Source organism: Piliocolobus tephrosceles, chromosome 21 (genome assembly GCF_002776525.5).
Source record: "Piliocolobus tephrosceles isolate RC106 chromosome 21, ASM277652v3, whole genome shotgun sequence".
NCBI lineage: Eukaryota > Metazoa > Chordata > Mammalia > Primates > Cercopithecidae > Piliocolobus > Piliocolobus tephrosceles.
The window spans coordinates 9,950,718-9,964,036 of NC_045454.1; the positions used below are offsets into that span (position 1 = coordinate 9,950,718).

The window sequence follows — 13,319 nt, forward strand, 5'->3', positions numbered from 1 at the left end:
GTTTTCCTTTCTGTGCTCCAAGTTTGATCTGGAGCTGGGTTCTGAGCTGGCTGTGGAGGGTGAGGTTCATGGAGATGACAGCATGAAGAGCAGAGCTGCAGAGCTTGGGAGTGGGAAAGGTACTGCAGAGTCACACCTAGGACCCCTCTATTCCTCCAAGGCTCATCTAACATGTTGAGTGGCATGGCGTGAGGATTTAGCCGAACTGCACATTGCAGAACTCCAGGGGGTGCTGTTGAGATAGGAACCACATGATTTCTTCTGTAATCTTTCCAAGGCTGTGGTGGTTAAGACCTGGCTGGACACAGGGACTCACACCTGTAATCCCAGTACTTTGGGAGGTTGAGGTGGGAGGATCTCTTGAGTCCAGGAGTTCAAGACTAGCCTGGGCAAGACAGCGAGACCCCATCTCTACAAATGACAGCAACAAAAGCCTTATATTCCAACAGCTTTGGGTTAGTTCCTGGAGCTGTCCTTCATGGGCTATTATGAGCCCAGACATACTTCTTTGTGCCTTGGTTTCCTCCACTGTTGAGGAGGATAACTTGCTGATCTCACAGGACTCTTGGAGAATTAAATGATGAAACATATGCAGAGCGTCCCAACCTGAGCTATCCAGTAGAACTGTATACCATGAGCCATATCTCATCTATTCTATCATTTTAAATTTTCTTTCTTTCTTTTTCTTTTCTTTTCTTTTCTTTTCTTTTCTTTTCTTTTCTCCTTTTGGAGATGCAGTCTCGCTCTTGTTGCCCAGGCTGGAGTGCAGTGGTGCGATCTTGGCTCATTGCAACCTCCACCTCCCAGGTTCAAGCGATTCTCCTGCCTCAGCCTCCCAGTTAGCCGGGATTACAGGCACTTGCCACCACACCCAGCTAATTTTTGTATTTTTAGTAGAAATGGAGTTTCACCATGTTGGCCAGGCTGGTCTCAAACTCCTGACCTCAGGTGTTCTGCCTGCCCTGGCCTCCCAAAGTGCTGGAATTACAGGCATAAGCCACCGTGTCTGGCCCATTTTAAATTTTCTAGTAGCCTCTTCAAGAAGGTAAAAAGAAACAGTGAAATGAATAGTCAATTTTCTTTAACCCAATATATCCAAAACATTAGCATTTTGACACATCATTAAGAAAAACATTGTTAATGAGATATTTGACATTCCTTTTGTCAGACTAAGTCTTTGAAAGCTGCTGGGCATTTTATACTCAGCACATTCCCAGTTGGATGCAGAAGTCTCATTAGATGTTAAGGAAGGCCCAGGGCAGTGGCTCACACCTGTAATTCCAGCACTTTAGGAGACCGAGGCGGGTGGATCACCTGAAGGTCAGGAGTTTGAGACAAGCCTGGCCAACATGGTGAAACCCTGTCTCTACTAAAAATATAAAAATTAGCTGGTTGTGGTAGTGGGCGCCTGTAATCCCAGCTACTTGGGAGGCTGAGGCAGGAGAATCACTTGAACCCAGGAGGCAGAGGTTGCAGTGAACCAAGATCGAACCATCGTACTCCATCCAGCCTGGGTGACAGAGCAAGAGTCCGTCTCCAAAAAAAAAAAAAAGATGTTAAAGGAAAGAGCTTTTCATACCCAGCTTGTTCCAAACATACTTCAGAGTTTCCCAGTAACTGAATGGAGTAACAGTGTTTACATTTAAGCTAATTAAAATAAAATAAAAATTTAAAATCACGCTAGCCACACTTCAAGGGCTCAAGAGCTACGATGTGTGTTTAATACATTGGATGGTGTGAGTGTAGATAGCACCCAATAAGCAGCATTAAGAACATCAAAAATTTTTATTGAGCCCGGGCACAGTGGCTCACACCTATAATCCCAGTATTTTGGGAAGCTGAGGTGGGAGGATTGCTTGAGGCCACAAGCTTGAGACCAGCCTGGGCAACATAGTGAGACTCTGTCTCTACAGAAAATAAATTTAAAAATGAGCAGGGCGTGGTGATGCACCTGGTGAGTAGTGGTTCCAGCTACTCGGGAGGCTGAGGTGAGGGGATCATTTGAGCCCAGGTGTTTGAGGCTGCAGTGAGCCAAGATCATGCCACTGCACACTCAAGCCTGGGCAACAGAGCAAGACCTGTCTCAAAAAAAAAAAAAAATTATATATATATATAGACTCCATGTGACACACCAACTCCCTTGCCTTCTGCCATGAGTAGAAGCTTTTTGCACCATGCTGCTTCTTGTACAGCCTGTAGAACTGTGAGCTAAATAAACCTCTTTTCTTTATAAATTAAAAAATATATATATATACATACATACACACACACACACACACACACATATAGTTGTTGAGTGAACAAATGAATATCAAGTCTTTTTTTTTTTTTTTTAAGATGGAGTTGTGCTCTGTCACCAGGCTGGAGTGTAGTGGCACAATCTCGGCTCACTGCAACCTCGGCCTCCCAGATTCAAGCAATTCCTCTGCTTCAGCCTCCCGAGCAGCTGGGACCACAGGCGTGTGCCACCATGCCTGGCTAATTTTTGTGTTTTTAGTAGAGACGGAGTTTCCTGAGTATCTGGCACTACAGGTGGCCACCACCATGCGTGCCACCACGCCTGGCTAATTTTTTTGTATTTTTAGTGGAGACGGGGTTTCACCATGTTGACCAGGCTGGTCTTGAATTCCTGACCTTAGGCAATCCTCCTGCCTCGGCCTCCCAAAGCGCTGGGATTACAGGCATAAGCCACCACGCCTGGTCCCTTTCATTGATTTTCTAGGATTGTGTGAGTTAATAGGTATAAAAGACTAAAGACAGTTTGTTGCTGTCACATGTAAACCTTTAATAAATGCTGACTGCAAAAAACATTTGACTCTGGACCGGGCGCGGTGGCTCACGCCTGTAATCCCAGCACTTTGGGAGGTCGAGGTGGGCGGATCACGAGGTCAGGAGATCGAGACCATCCTGGCTAACACGGTGAAACCCCGTCTCTACTAAAAAATACAAAAAATTAGCTGGGCGCGGTGGCGGGCGCCTGTAGTCCCAGCTACTCGGGAGGCTGAGGCAGGAGAACGGCCTGAACCTGGGAGGCGGAGCTTGCAGTGAGCTGAGATTGCACCACTGCATTCCAGCCTGGGCGACAGAGCGAGACTCCGTCTCAAAAAAAAAAAAAAAAAAAAATTGACTCTGATGAGGCCTTTCTCCCATTGTGCTCTCGTTTTCCTGCCTGTGAAATAGAAGGATTGTCCCAGATGATTTTGAGCCTCCTCCTTTGAACTTGATCGTTCTGCAGTTATATTTATTTAACGTAAATCTTCCATTTCCTTTGCATGTCGCCCTCTCCGTGAGGCAGGTGTTCCTGTGAAGGACCTCCTCCCATGCATCCTTCCCCAGTCTTCATCATCCACACATACGATGCCGAACTCACTCTCTTCCTCTGTCCTCCAGGGCGATATCTTCTCTCTACACCAGTGATGGTGACATGGAAGCTGTCGAGGCTGACCTGAGTCATCAATTTAACCGACAGGAGTGGGACTTGGCTAAGAGCCTACAGAAAACCATCCAAGCAGCGAGGTCTGAGAATTACTCTCTGACTGACTTCTGGGCCTACCTGGTTATCTCCAAGCAAACCAGAGAAGTAAGTCATTCCCCGCTGGGGACCTGGGGTGGGGGTAGGAGCAAGGGGTCTCAGGGCGTGAGGTTGCCAAAGATCCTGACTGGCACCACCTTTTAAGTCTTTCAGGACTTTCAAGACATCAAAATCTGGGCATTTCGATGGATGCCTCAAAACTTAAGTATATCAGGATAACTGGTTGCAAGTGACAGAAACTGACTCTTATTCATTTATGCAAAAAATAAAGTGATATGATTTACTAGAAAGATACACAGACATCCAGGGAAGAAGAACAATGAGGAATTATGATGGAATAAGGCAAAAATAGGGAAAGTCTCAGACCCAAGACAACTTTCCTCTCTATCCCTCCTTGGCCATTTGATGTCTCGAATTCACAATTTTATTTCATTTCATTTCATTTCATTTCATTTTTCAGAAAGGGTCTTGCTCTGTCACCCGGGCTGGAGTGCAGTGGCGGGATCATGGCTCACTGCAGCTTTGACCTTCTGGGCTCAAGCAATCCTCTTGCCTCAGCCTTTTGAGTAAGCTGGGGCAACAGGCGTGCACCACCATGCCTGGCTAATTTTTAAATTTTTTTTTTTTTGTAGAGACAGGGATCTCGCTATATTGCCCAGGCTGGTCTCAAACTCCTGAGCTCAAGCAATCCTCCAACTACTGGGTTCAAGTGATCCTCCCACTCCAGCCTCCCAAAGTGCTGGGATTATGGGTATGAACCACTGCATCCAGCCTATCCTAACACTTTGGGCTTTTGTTGTTATTTTGTTTGTTTTCTTTGTTCTTGAGACAGGGTTCACTCTGTCACCCAGGCTGGAGTGCAGTGGTACAGTCATACTCACTGCAGCCTTGACCTCCTGGGCTCAAGCAATCCTCCCAGCTCAGCCTCCCAAGTAGCTGGGACTACAGGCACCCACCACTGTACCTAATTGTCTTTTATTTTTTATTTTTTTGTAGAGACAGGGTCTTGCTTCATTGCTCAGGATGGTCTCCAAATCCTGGGCTCGAGTGATCCTTCCACCTCAGCCTCCCAAAGTGCTGGGATTTATAGGTATGAGCCACTGCACCTAGCCTATCCAGGCACTTTGGGTGGCCGAGGCGGGAGGATTGCTTGAAGCCATGAGTTCGAGACCAGCCTGGGCCACATAGCAAGAGCCTGTCTCTATCAAAAAATAAATTAACCGGGCATGGTGACATGCATCTGTAGTCCCAGCTACTTGGGAGGTTGAGGCAGGTGGATTGCTTGAGCCCAGGAGGTTGAGGCTGCAGTGGGCCATGATTGTACCACTGCACTCCAGCCTGGGTGACAGACTGAGACCCCTCTAAAAAAAAAAAGTTGGCCTACAGGGACCCATATGCTCCCTCACACTTTGTCTTGGCACCTTCTCCCAAAGCTGCCGGAGTCCCATTTGTCCAATATGAAGAAGCCTGTGGAAGAAGGGACACTACCCTACCCGATATTTGCAGCCATTGACAACGACCTGCAACCCTCCTGGCAGGAGGCAAAAGCACAGGGTAAGCAAACATTTAGAGGGAGGGAGAGGTAGTAAGGGACGGAACGGCGTGGAGTGAAATGCAAGAGTGTTTCCCTGCCCTTCCCTTGGGGAGCCCAGGAAGAGGGAAGGGCTCAGGATTGCAGAAAACAGGGTGCTCAGCTTAGAGGACAGAAGAGGGAAGTCCCAGAAGTGACCAGAGGACACGCACTTGCTTTGCATGGATCGAGAAAACCTTTAAGAGGTCAACATGGTGGCTCACGCCGGTAATCCCAGTCATGCCTGTAATCCCAGTGCTTTGGGAGGCTGAGGTGGGAGGATTGCTTGAAACTAGGAGTTGGAGACCACCCTGGGCAACATAGTGAGATCCCATCTCAAAACAACAGCAACATTAAATAGGAAAACAAAACAAAAAAAACCACAATAAAATAGTCAAGCATGGTGGCAGGAACCTGAAGAATCTAGTCAGGAGATTGAGGCAGGAGAATCACTAGAGATCCGGAATTCAAGGCTGCAGTGAGCTGTGATTGCACCATTGCACTATAGCCTGGGCGACAAAGTGAGACCCTGTCCCCCGTCAAAAAAAAGAAAAGAGAGGACAGGAAGGAAAAAAGGAAAGAAAACTGTAATAAGGGATGTTTGAAGGATGGCCGGGTGGGTGGGAAGGGCTGTCTCTCACTTTTGTTTTGTTTTGTTTTGTTTTGTTTTGTTTTGTTTTGGTTTGTTTTGTTTGAGATGGAATTTCTCTCTTGTTGCCCAGGCTGGAGTGCAATGGCACCATCTCGGCTCACCGCAACTTCTGCCTCCCGGGTTCAAGCGATTCTCCTGGCTCAGCCTCCCTAGTAGCTGGGACTATAGGCATGTGCCACCACGCCTGGTTAATTTTGTATTTTTAGTTTCTCCATGTTGGTCAGGCTGGTCTCGAACTCCTGACCTCAGGTGATCCACCTGCCTGAGCCTCCCAAAGTACTGGGATTACAGGCGTGAACCACGGCTCCTAGCCATCTCTCACTTTTTAGATGTCTTCCTTCTCCATAGGTCCAATTGTCACCAAATGCTGGCAGCTCTCCAGTCATTCCAGTTTCTCTTTTGAGCTCATCTCTCCTGAGATCCACACCTCCTTACCCTATTTCCTAAGCACTTACTTGTGCACTTACTTGTTCAGCAACTGTGTCCTGGTTTCTCACGATATATCAGGCAATGTTACCAGTTACCAGTGGTTGGACATCTCCCGGCACCTCAAGGCTCAGAAGCTCCCAGTGTGAATGGTGTTTGTTTGTTTGAGACAGAGTTTGGCTCTTGTTGCCCAGGCTGGAGTATAGTGGCGCGATCTCAGCTCACAGCAACCTCTGCCTTCCGGGTTCAAGTGATTCTCCTGCCTCAGTCTCCCAAGTAGCTGGGAATGTAGGCGTGCACCACCACACCTGGCTAAGTTTTGTATTTTTAGTAGACACGGGGTCTCACCATGTTAGGCTGGTTTCAAACTCCTGACCTTAGGTGATCCACCCGCCTGGGCCTCCCACAGTGCTAGGATTACAGGCGTGAGCCACCGCGCCTGGCCGTGAATGTTTTATCTCTCCTCAGTGTGGATCCTTATGCTGTTTTCTCACCAGAGCAGATAGAGCTGACTCCATCCATTCCATAAGCCCCACAAATTCAGTCCTTCCCAGACCTAGAAATCACCCCCTCCTCATTTTCATCCTTTGTGCTCTTCTACATCACCCCCAGACCAGGTCTCCCAGTCTCCTGGGAGACTCTTGTAATTAGTTCCTCACTGGCCCGCCCATCCCAAGCTGTCCACCTCCTTCCCTGGCTACCTAATGGAAGTTTCCAGGATGAAAATCTGATCATGTCATTTTCTTTCCTGGAATATTCTAATGACTCACATTGGAATCATGCATTAGATTTGTGCCCACAGACAAACCTCCATGCAATCACGTGGCTACACTCTTCCTTTGCACTCCAGGGTTCCATAGAGTTGTAGCCACAATGAGACGGAAGAGAGAGGCAGGGCTGAGGGTTCAAGCTCTGGAAAATACTGGAAACAGGCTGCTGTGGAAGTTATGAGCTGCCACCAGCAGCGTAAAGACTCAGGTCTGAGGATGAGATCCCCAGTGGTTTCTGACACCACACAGTCCATCTCTAACATTCTCCTGGCATGGTTGTAATTCCTCATTAATAGATTTTTTTTTTTCCCTGCACACCTGCTATGTTCCAGGTTCTGTGCCGGGACTCACTTGCCCTTGTATTTCCTCTGCAGAGACCTGGTTCGAGTTCACCCCTCACCATGCTGGCTTCCCTGCACTGGGGGCCTATGTTTCCATAACCCGCTTCGGAAGCAAATTCAAGAAGGGAAGACTGGTCAGAACTCACCCTGAGAGAGACCTGTCTTTCCTGAGAGGTCAGTGCTAGGGTCAGAGGGGATTAAATGGGGGTGGGAAGTAGAGGAGAGGTAAGAGGGTCTGGCTTTGCCCAGCTCTTACATTTCTGGGGGGAAAGAAAAGGACTTGGTATGCTTCCAGAAAGAGGAATGGTGTGTTCCTCCTGCTGAGTCTTCAGTGTCTCTCAAAGGTCTCCTTAATGTGTCAGATACATGATATCCTATCACACAATCCAGGAGAGAGAGCTTAATAGAGGGGCTCAAGTCCAGCGCTGTGGCTTCCAATAAGCAGATTCAGAATGTGTTTGGGATGACATGGTGCTTTGGGAGGCTGGTATGGGAGGATCCCTTGAGACTGGGAGTTTGAGACCAACCTGGGCAACATAGCAACACTGTGTCTCTACAAAAACTTAAAAATTAGCCAGGCATGGTGGCATGTGCCTATGGGTCCCAGCTACTCAGGAGGCTGAGGCAGTGGAAGGATCACTTCCGCCTGGGAGTTCAAGGCTGCAGTGAGTTATGATCCACCACTGCCCTCCAGCCTGGATGACAGAGAAAGATCCTATCTCAAAACAAACACACAACAACAACAAAAAACTAGAATGTGTTTTGGGCACCAGCAAAGCAAGGGGCATACAATTTTTTTTAAAACAGGGTATTTTCAGAAAAAAATTACAACAAAAACCAAAAACAATCAAAACAGTGATAGTGAGTAAAATCAGAACTTGGTTAAATGTCCTTGACTGTAGCTTACACACTGGTATCACTTTTAGTTGTGGCTTCCTAATCTTCTCAGAACTCAGGGTCTGAAGGCATTACCCTGCTAGGCAGACAGCTCTCTTACACAGGACAAATAATGCCAGCTTGAGAAAGTCATTTATGTTACCTGAGCCTTGGTTTTTTCATAGGGAAAGTACTTATCTCAAAATGTGGGTGTGAGAGTTAGGTATAATCCACAAATAAAGCACTCAGCCCAGTGCCCAGCACATGGTAGTAATTCAAAGATGGTTGAATTGCCATGATTTTAGCATAGACTTTTGAGACGTGCTGGGACCTTGATACTATTTTAAATGCAGGGGATTCAGTCATGAGCAGGACAGTGAAGGCTCATTCCCTAATGAAGTTTGCACTCCAGGGAAGGAGATGATGAATGAACACACACAAAAATAAATATATATTATAATGTCAGATCATAGTAAATGCTATCTTGAAAAATAATTCATGATAAGGGGCTGGAGAGTGACCACAGCATTATTTTTAATTGGTGGTCGAGCTTCTGAAAGGAGATGGCCTTTGAGTGTGGACCTGATGAAAACTGAAGCCATGCAGGTATCTTAGGGGAAAAGCACATGGACAGAGGGAAGAGCAAATACAGAGACCCTGTATTAGTCCACTTTCATACTGCTATAAAGATACTACCCGAGACTGGGTAATTTGTAGACAAAGAAGGTTTAATTGACTCACAGTTTCACATGGCTGGGGAGACCTCAGGAAACTTACAATCATGGCAGATGGCAAAGGGGAAGCAAGAACCTTCTTCACATGGTAGCAGAAGAGAGAAGAGCAAGCCAAAGAAAAACTACCCAACACTTATAAGACCGTCAGATTTCATGAGAACTCACTCACTATCATGAGTACAGCATGGGGGGAACTGCCCCCATGATCCAATTACCTCCCACAAAGTCTCTCCCTCAACACCTGGGGATTACAACTTGAGAGACTGGGGTGGGGACATAAAGCTTAACCATATCAGACCCTAAGCCAGGACCATGCTTGTTTTACTCTAGAACCAATGAGAAGACCAGTGAGGTTGGAGCCTCCTGAATGAGGCTGGGAGAGAGGGCTGGAGAGGTAGGCAAGGTCCAGATCATATGGGACCCTGAGGGACACAGATGAAGTTTAGTTTGTATTCCAAGTGTGATGGAGAGCCAGGGAGGCAGTTTGATTAGGGTGGTGACTTGATTCAGTTTATATTGGAAAAGATCGATCTCTCTCTCTCTCAGCATGGATTAGGGGTGGGTATGCAAACTTAGAAGTTGGGAGCAGTTGAGAAGCTAATGGTCCTGGTGACAGATAATGGCAGTTTAAGGTTGGGTACCAGAGTGGATATGGGGGGCAAGTGGATGGACTCTGGAAACCTGGAGATGGATGAAGAAGAATTACACCTGGATTGGATGTGGAGAGTAAGGAGAATCAGAGATGACATTAAAGGTTGCAGCTCCGGCAACCTGGTAGATGGAGGGGTGTTCTCAGGGAGAGGAATGAGGTAGGATGAAGGGGATCTTCCCCCTTTCTCTGGTCTGAACAGAAGGGGTCCTTCATATTGCCAAGCCTGGCTGCTGTCTCCTATCCCCCCCATCTCTTTGCAAAATCTGGTCTTGGGCATCAGATATTCTGAAATTTTCACTCCCAGGTGCTCTTTATAACATTATTATTTCCTCGGGTGTATGTATCACCTACTGAAGTGGTTCTGTACATGTCTCTTATCCCCCCCTCACACACCTGGGTGCTTTTTATTTATTACAAAATACACATAGCATAAATTTTGCCATTTTAACAATTTTAAAGTGTCGAGTACAGTGGTATAAATACAATACATTCATAATGTTGTGCAACCATCACCGCCATCCATCTCCATAACCCTTTTCATCTTGTAAAACTGGAACTCTATGCCCATGGAACACTAACTCCCTGTCACACCCTCCCTTAGCCCCTGACAACCACAATACTACCTTCTGCCTCTATGAGTTTGACTACTCTGAGTATGACATGTAAATGGAATCATGCACTGTTTGTCTTTTTGTGTCTGTCTGATTTCACTGAGGAAAATGACTTTGAAGTTCATCCATATTGTACCATGTGTTCGAATTCCTTCCTTTTCATAGATGAATCATATTCCATTGTACGAATATACCACATTTTGCTTATCAATTCATCCATCGATGGACACGTGGATTGCTTTCATCTTTTGGCTGTTGTGAAGGAAGCTGCCATGCACATGGGTCTATGAGTATCTTTTTGAGACCTTGCTTTCAATTCTTTTGGGTACATACTCAGAGTTGCTGGATCATGTATGTGGTAATTCTATTTTTAAAATTTTAAGGCTGGGCCTGGTGGCTCATGCCTGTAATCCCAGCACTTTGGGAGGCCGAGGCAGGAGGATCACCTGAGGTCGGGAGTTTGAGACCAGCCTGACCAACATGGTGAAACCCCATCTCTACTAAAAATACAAAATTAGCCAGGTGTGGTGACACCTGCCTATAATTCCAGCTACTCGGGAGGCTGAGGCAGGAGAATTGCTTGATCCTGGGAGGCAGAGGTTGCAGTGAGCCAAGATCGTGCCATTGCACTCCAGCCTGGGCCATCTCAAAAAAAAAAAAATTTTTTTTGAGGAACGACTATACCATTTTCCACAGTGGCTGTACCATTTTATGTTCTGCCCAATGGTGCACCAGGGTTCCAGTTTCTCCATGTCCTCATCAACACTTATTGTTTTCTGGGGCTTTTTGGATACCAGCCAACCTAATGGGTGTGTCTATAGTGTCTTTGAGTTTTCTTCTCCTCCTTTTTTTTTTTTTTTTTTTTGAGATGGAGTCTCACTCTGTCGCCCAGGCTGGAGTGCAGTGGTGCAATCTCTGCTCACTGCAACCTCCTGGGTTCAAGTGATTCTCCTGCCTCAGCCTCCCGAGTAGCTGGGACTATAGGTGCACACCACCAGGCCCAGCTAATTTTTGTATTTTTAGTAGAGATAGGGATTCACCATGTTGGCCAGGCTGATTTTAAACTCCTGACTTCAATTCATCCACCCACCTTAGTCTCCCAAAATGCTGGTATTACAGGTGTGAGCCAACGTGCCTGGCCCTGGCTGATTATTCATTTTTTATGTCTCTCTGTATCTATACAAATGTGTTTGGCTAAAAGTCACTAACCAACCACAGTGCCCTGAGGAAATGTGGGATTAATTTTCTTACAAAAGAAAAAGACAGGCCGGGCATCGTGACTCACACCTGAAATCCCAGCACTGTGGGAGACTGAGGCAGGCAGATCACTTGAGGTCAGGAGTTTGAGACCAGCTGGGCCAACATGGTGAAACCCCGTCTCTACTAAAAAAGCACAAAAATTAGCAGGGCGTGGGGGCCATGCCTGTAATCCCAGTTACTCGGGAGACTGAAGCAGGAGAATCACTTGAATCTGGGAGGCAGAGGTTGCATTGAACCGAGATCACATCACTGCACTCCAGCCTGGGCCACAGAGCAAGACCCCATCTCAAAATAAATACATAAATAAAGCAAAGATAGGTGGCTGGTGACATTGTTTTAGCTGTGGAACATTAAGCAGAAGGACCCGGGTTTATTCTGGGTTTCTGCTCCTCCATCCTTAGCATATTAACAGTCACCCTCATGCTGAACTCCTCCACACTACAGGATGGCTGCTGCATCCAATGAAGCTGCAACTTTTTTTTTTTTTTTTTAAGTCAGGGTCTCTCTCTGTCACTCAGGCTGCAGTGCAGAAGCACAATCATAGCCCAATACAGGTCTCGAACTCCTGGCCTCAAGCGATCTTCCTGCCTCAGCCTCCCAAGTAGCTGAGACTAGAGTTTCATGCCACCACATCTGGCCTGCTCCTTCTGAGGACAACAAGCACTTTGCAGAAGTCCCCCCCAGCAATGTGCATGGACCACAGCTTGACCTCCCCCTCGCTGCAAGGGAGGCTGAGAAATATTTGCCCTTCCTGCCTGTAGACTGAGAAGGGTTGGCATGGAAGGAAGCTTGAAATGGCCTTGGGGTAGCCAGTCTACAGCACCTGGCTGGCTCTGCCCATAGAAGGTTCGCGAGGACAAGGACCTATCTGTCTTGTTTATTGCTCTATTCCAGTAGCCAGAAGAGTGCCGGGTGCCCACTAATTGCTTCATACATATTTATGGAATGGAAGAATGATCTTTCTTCCTGCTGCAGATCCCTGCAGTGCTTTATACCAGTCTGCTGGTGCTTTGAATATCAAGCATGACAGTCACGTGATGGAGAATGTTTGAATTTTATTGCTATTTTCTTGGCAGGTTTATGGGGAAGTGCTCTTGGTAACGCTGAAGTCAATAGGAATTATATTTTTGGTGAGTATTTGGGGAACAGAAAGGTCAAAGCCTAGAGATATTTTGTGCAAGGAGATTCACAGTACTTTTCCTACTCATGGCAGAAGAGAGACCTGTATGTAATTGTTCTAGCAAATGCATTTCCTGACATTTATTCTCATATAATTGGGCAGCCAGGATGACCACAGAGTGGATGAGAGTACAGACTCCCTTGGAAGGAATGTTGCTCTGGTACATGTGAGCTTTGTGACCTCTGAAAAGTTACTTAACCTCTCTGTGCCTCAGTTTCTGCCTCTGTGCCATGTGGGTGATAATAATAGTAGTTATGGGCCAGGCGCAGTGGCTCACGCCTGTAATCCCAGTACTTTGGGAGGCCGAGACAGGCAGATCACAAGGTCAGGAGATTGAGACCACCCTGGCTAACACGGTGAAACCCCGTCTCTACTAAAAATACAAAAATTAGCTGGGTGTGGTGGCAGGTGCCTGTAGTCCCAGCTACACGGGAGGCTGAGGCAGGAGAATGGCGTGAACCTGGGAGGCGGAGCTTGCAGTGAGTAGAGATCGCGCCACTGCACTCCAGCCTGGGCGACAGAGCCAGACTCCATCTCAAAAAAAAAAAATAATAATAATAATAGTAGTTGTGAATATTTGATGAGTTAATTCATTGAAAGCTCATAGGACAGTGCCTGATAGATAATGGCACTCAGTAAACATTAGCAATCATTACCTGGTCCCTCATTTAACATTTTTTTTCTTTTTTTTTTTTTGAGACGGAGTCTCGCTGTT

At 46.6% G+C, this 13,319-nt stretch overlaps 1 protein-coding gene across 6 annotated transcripts in view; it reads left to right on the forward strand.

The window, feature by feature from the left end:
• The window catches only part of PLA2G4C (phospholipase A2 group IVC), a 65,674-nt gene that overhangs the window by 8,918 nt on the left and 43,437 nt on the right, over nucleotides 1-13,319 (forward strand). For all 6 annotated transcript variants that reach the window (XR_002724576.2, XR_002724575.2, XR_002724574.2 and 3 more), the window contains 4 exons: nucleotides 3,391-3,580; nucleotides 4,966-5,086; nucleotides 7,325-7,465; nucleotides 12,501-12,554. Coding sequence is in view for 2 of the 6 variants with exons in the window: in XM_023182714.2 (XP_023038482.1) it covers nucleotides 3,391-3,580; nucleotides 4,966-5,086; nucleotides 7,325-7,465; nucleotides 12,501-12,554 (506 nt within the window). In the remaining 4 variants the exon portion in view is untranslated. The remainder of the gene's footprint in view (nucleotides 1-3,390; nucleotides 3,581-4,965; nucleotides 5,087-7,324; nucleotides 7,466-12,500; nucleotides 12,555-13,319) is intronic.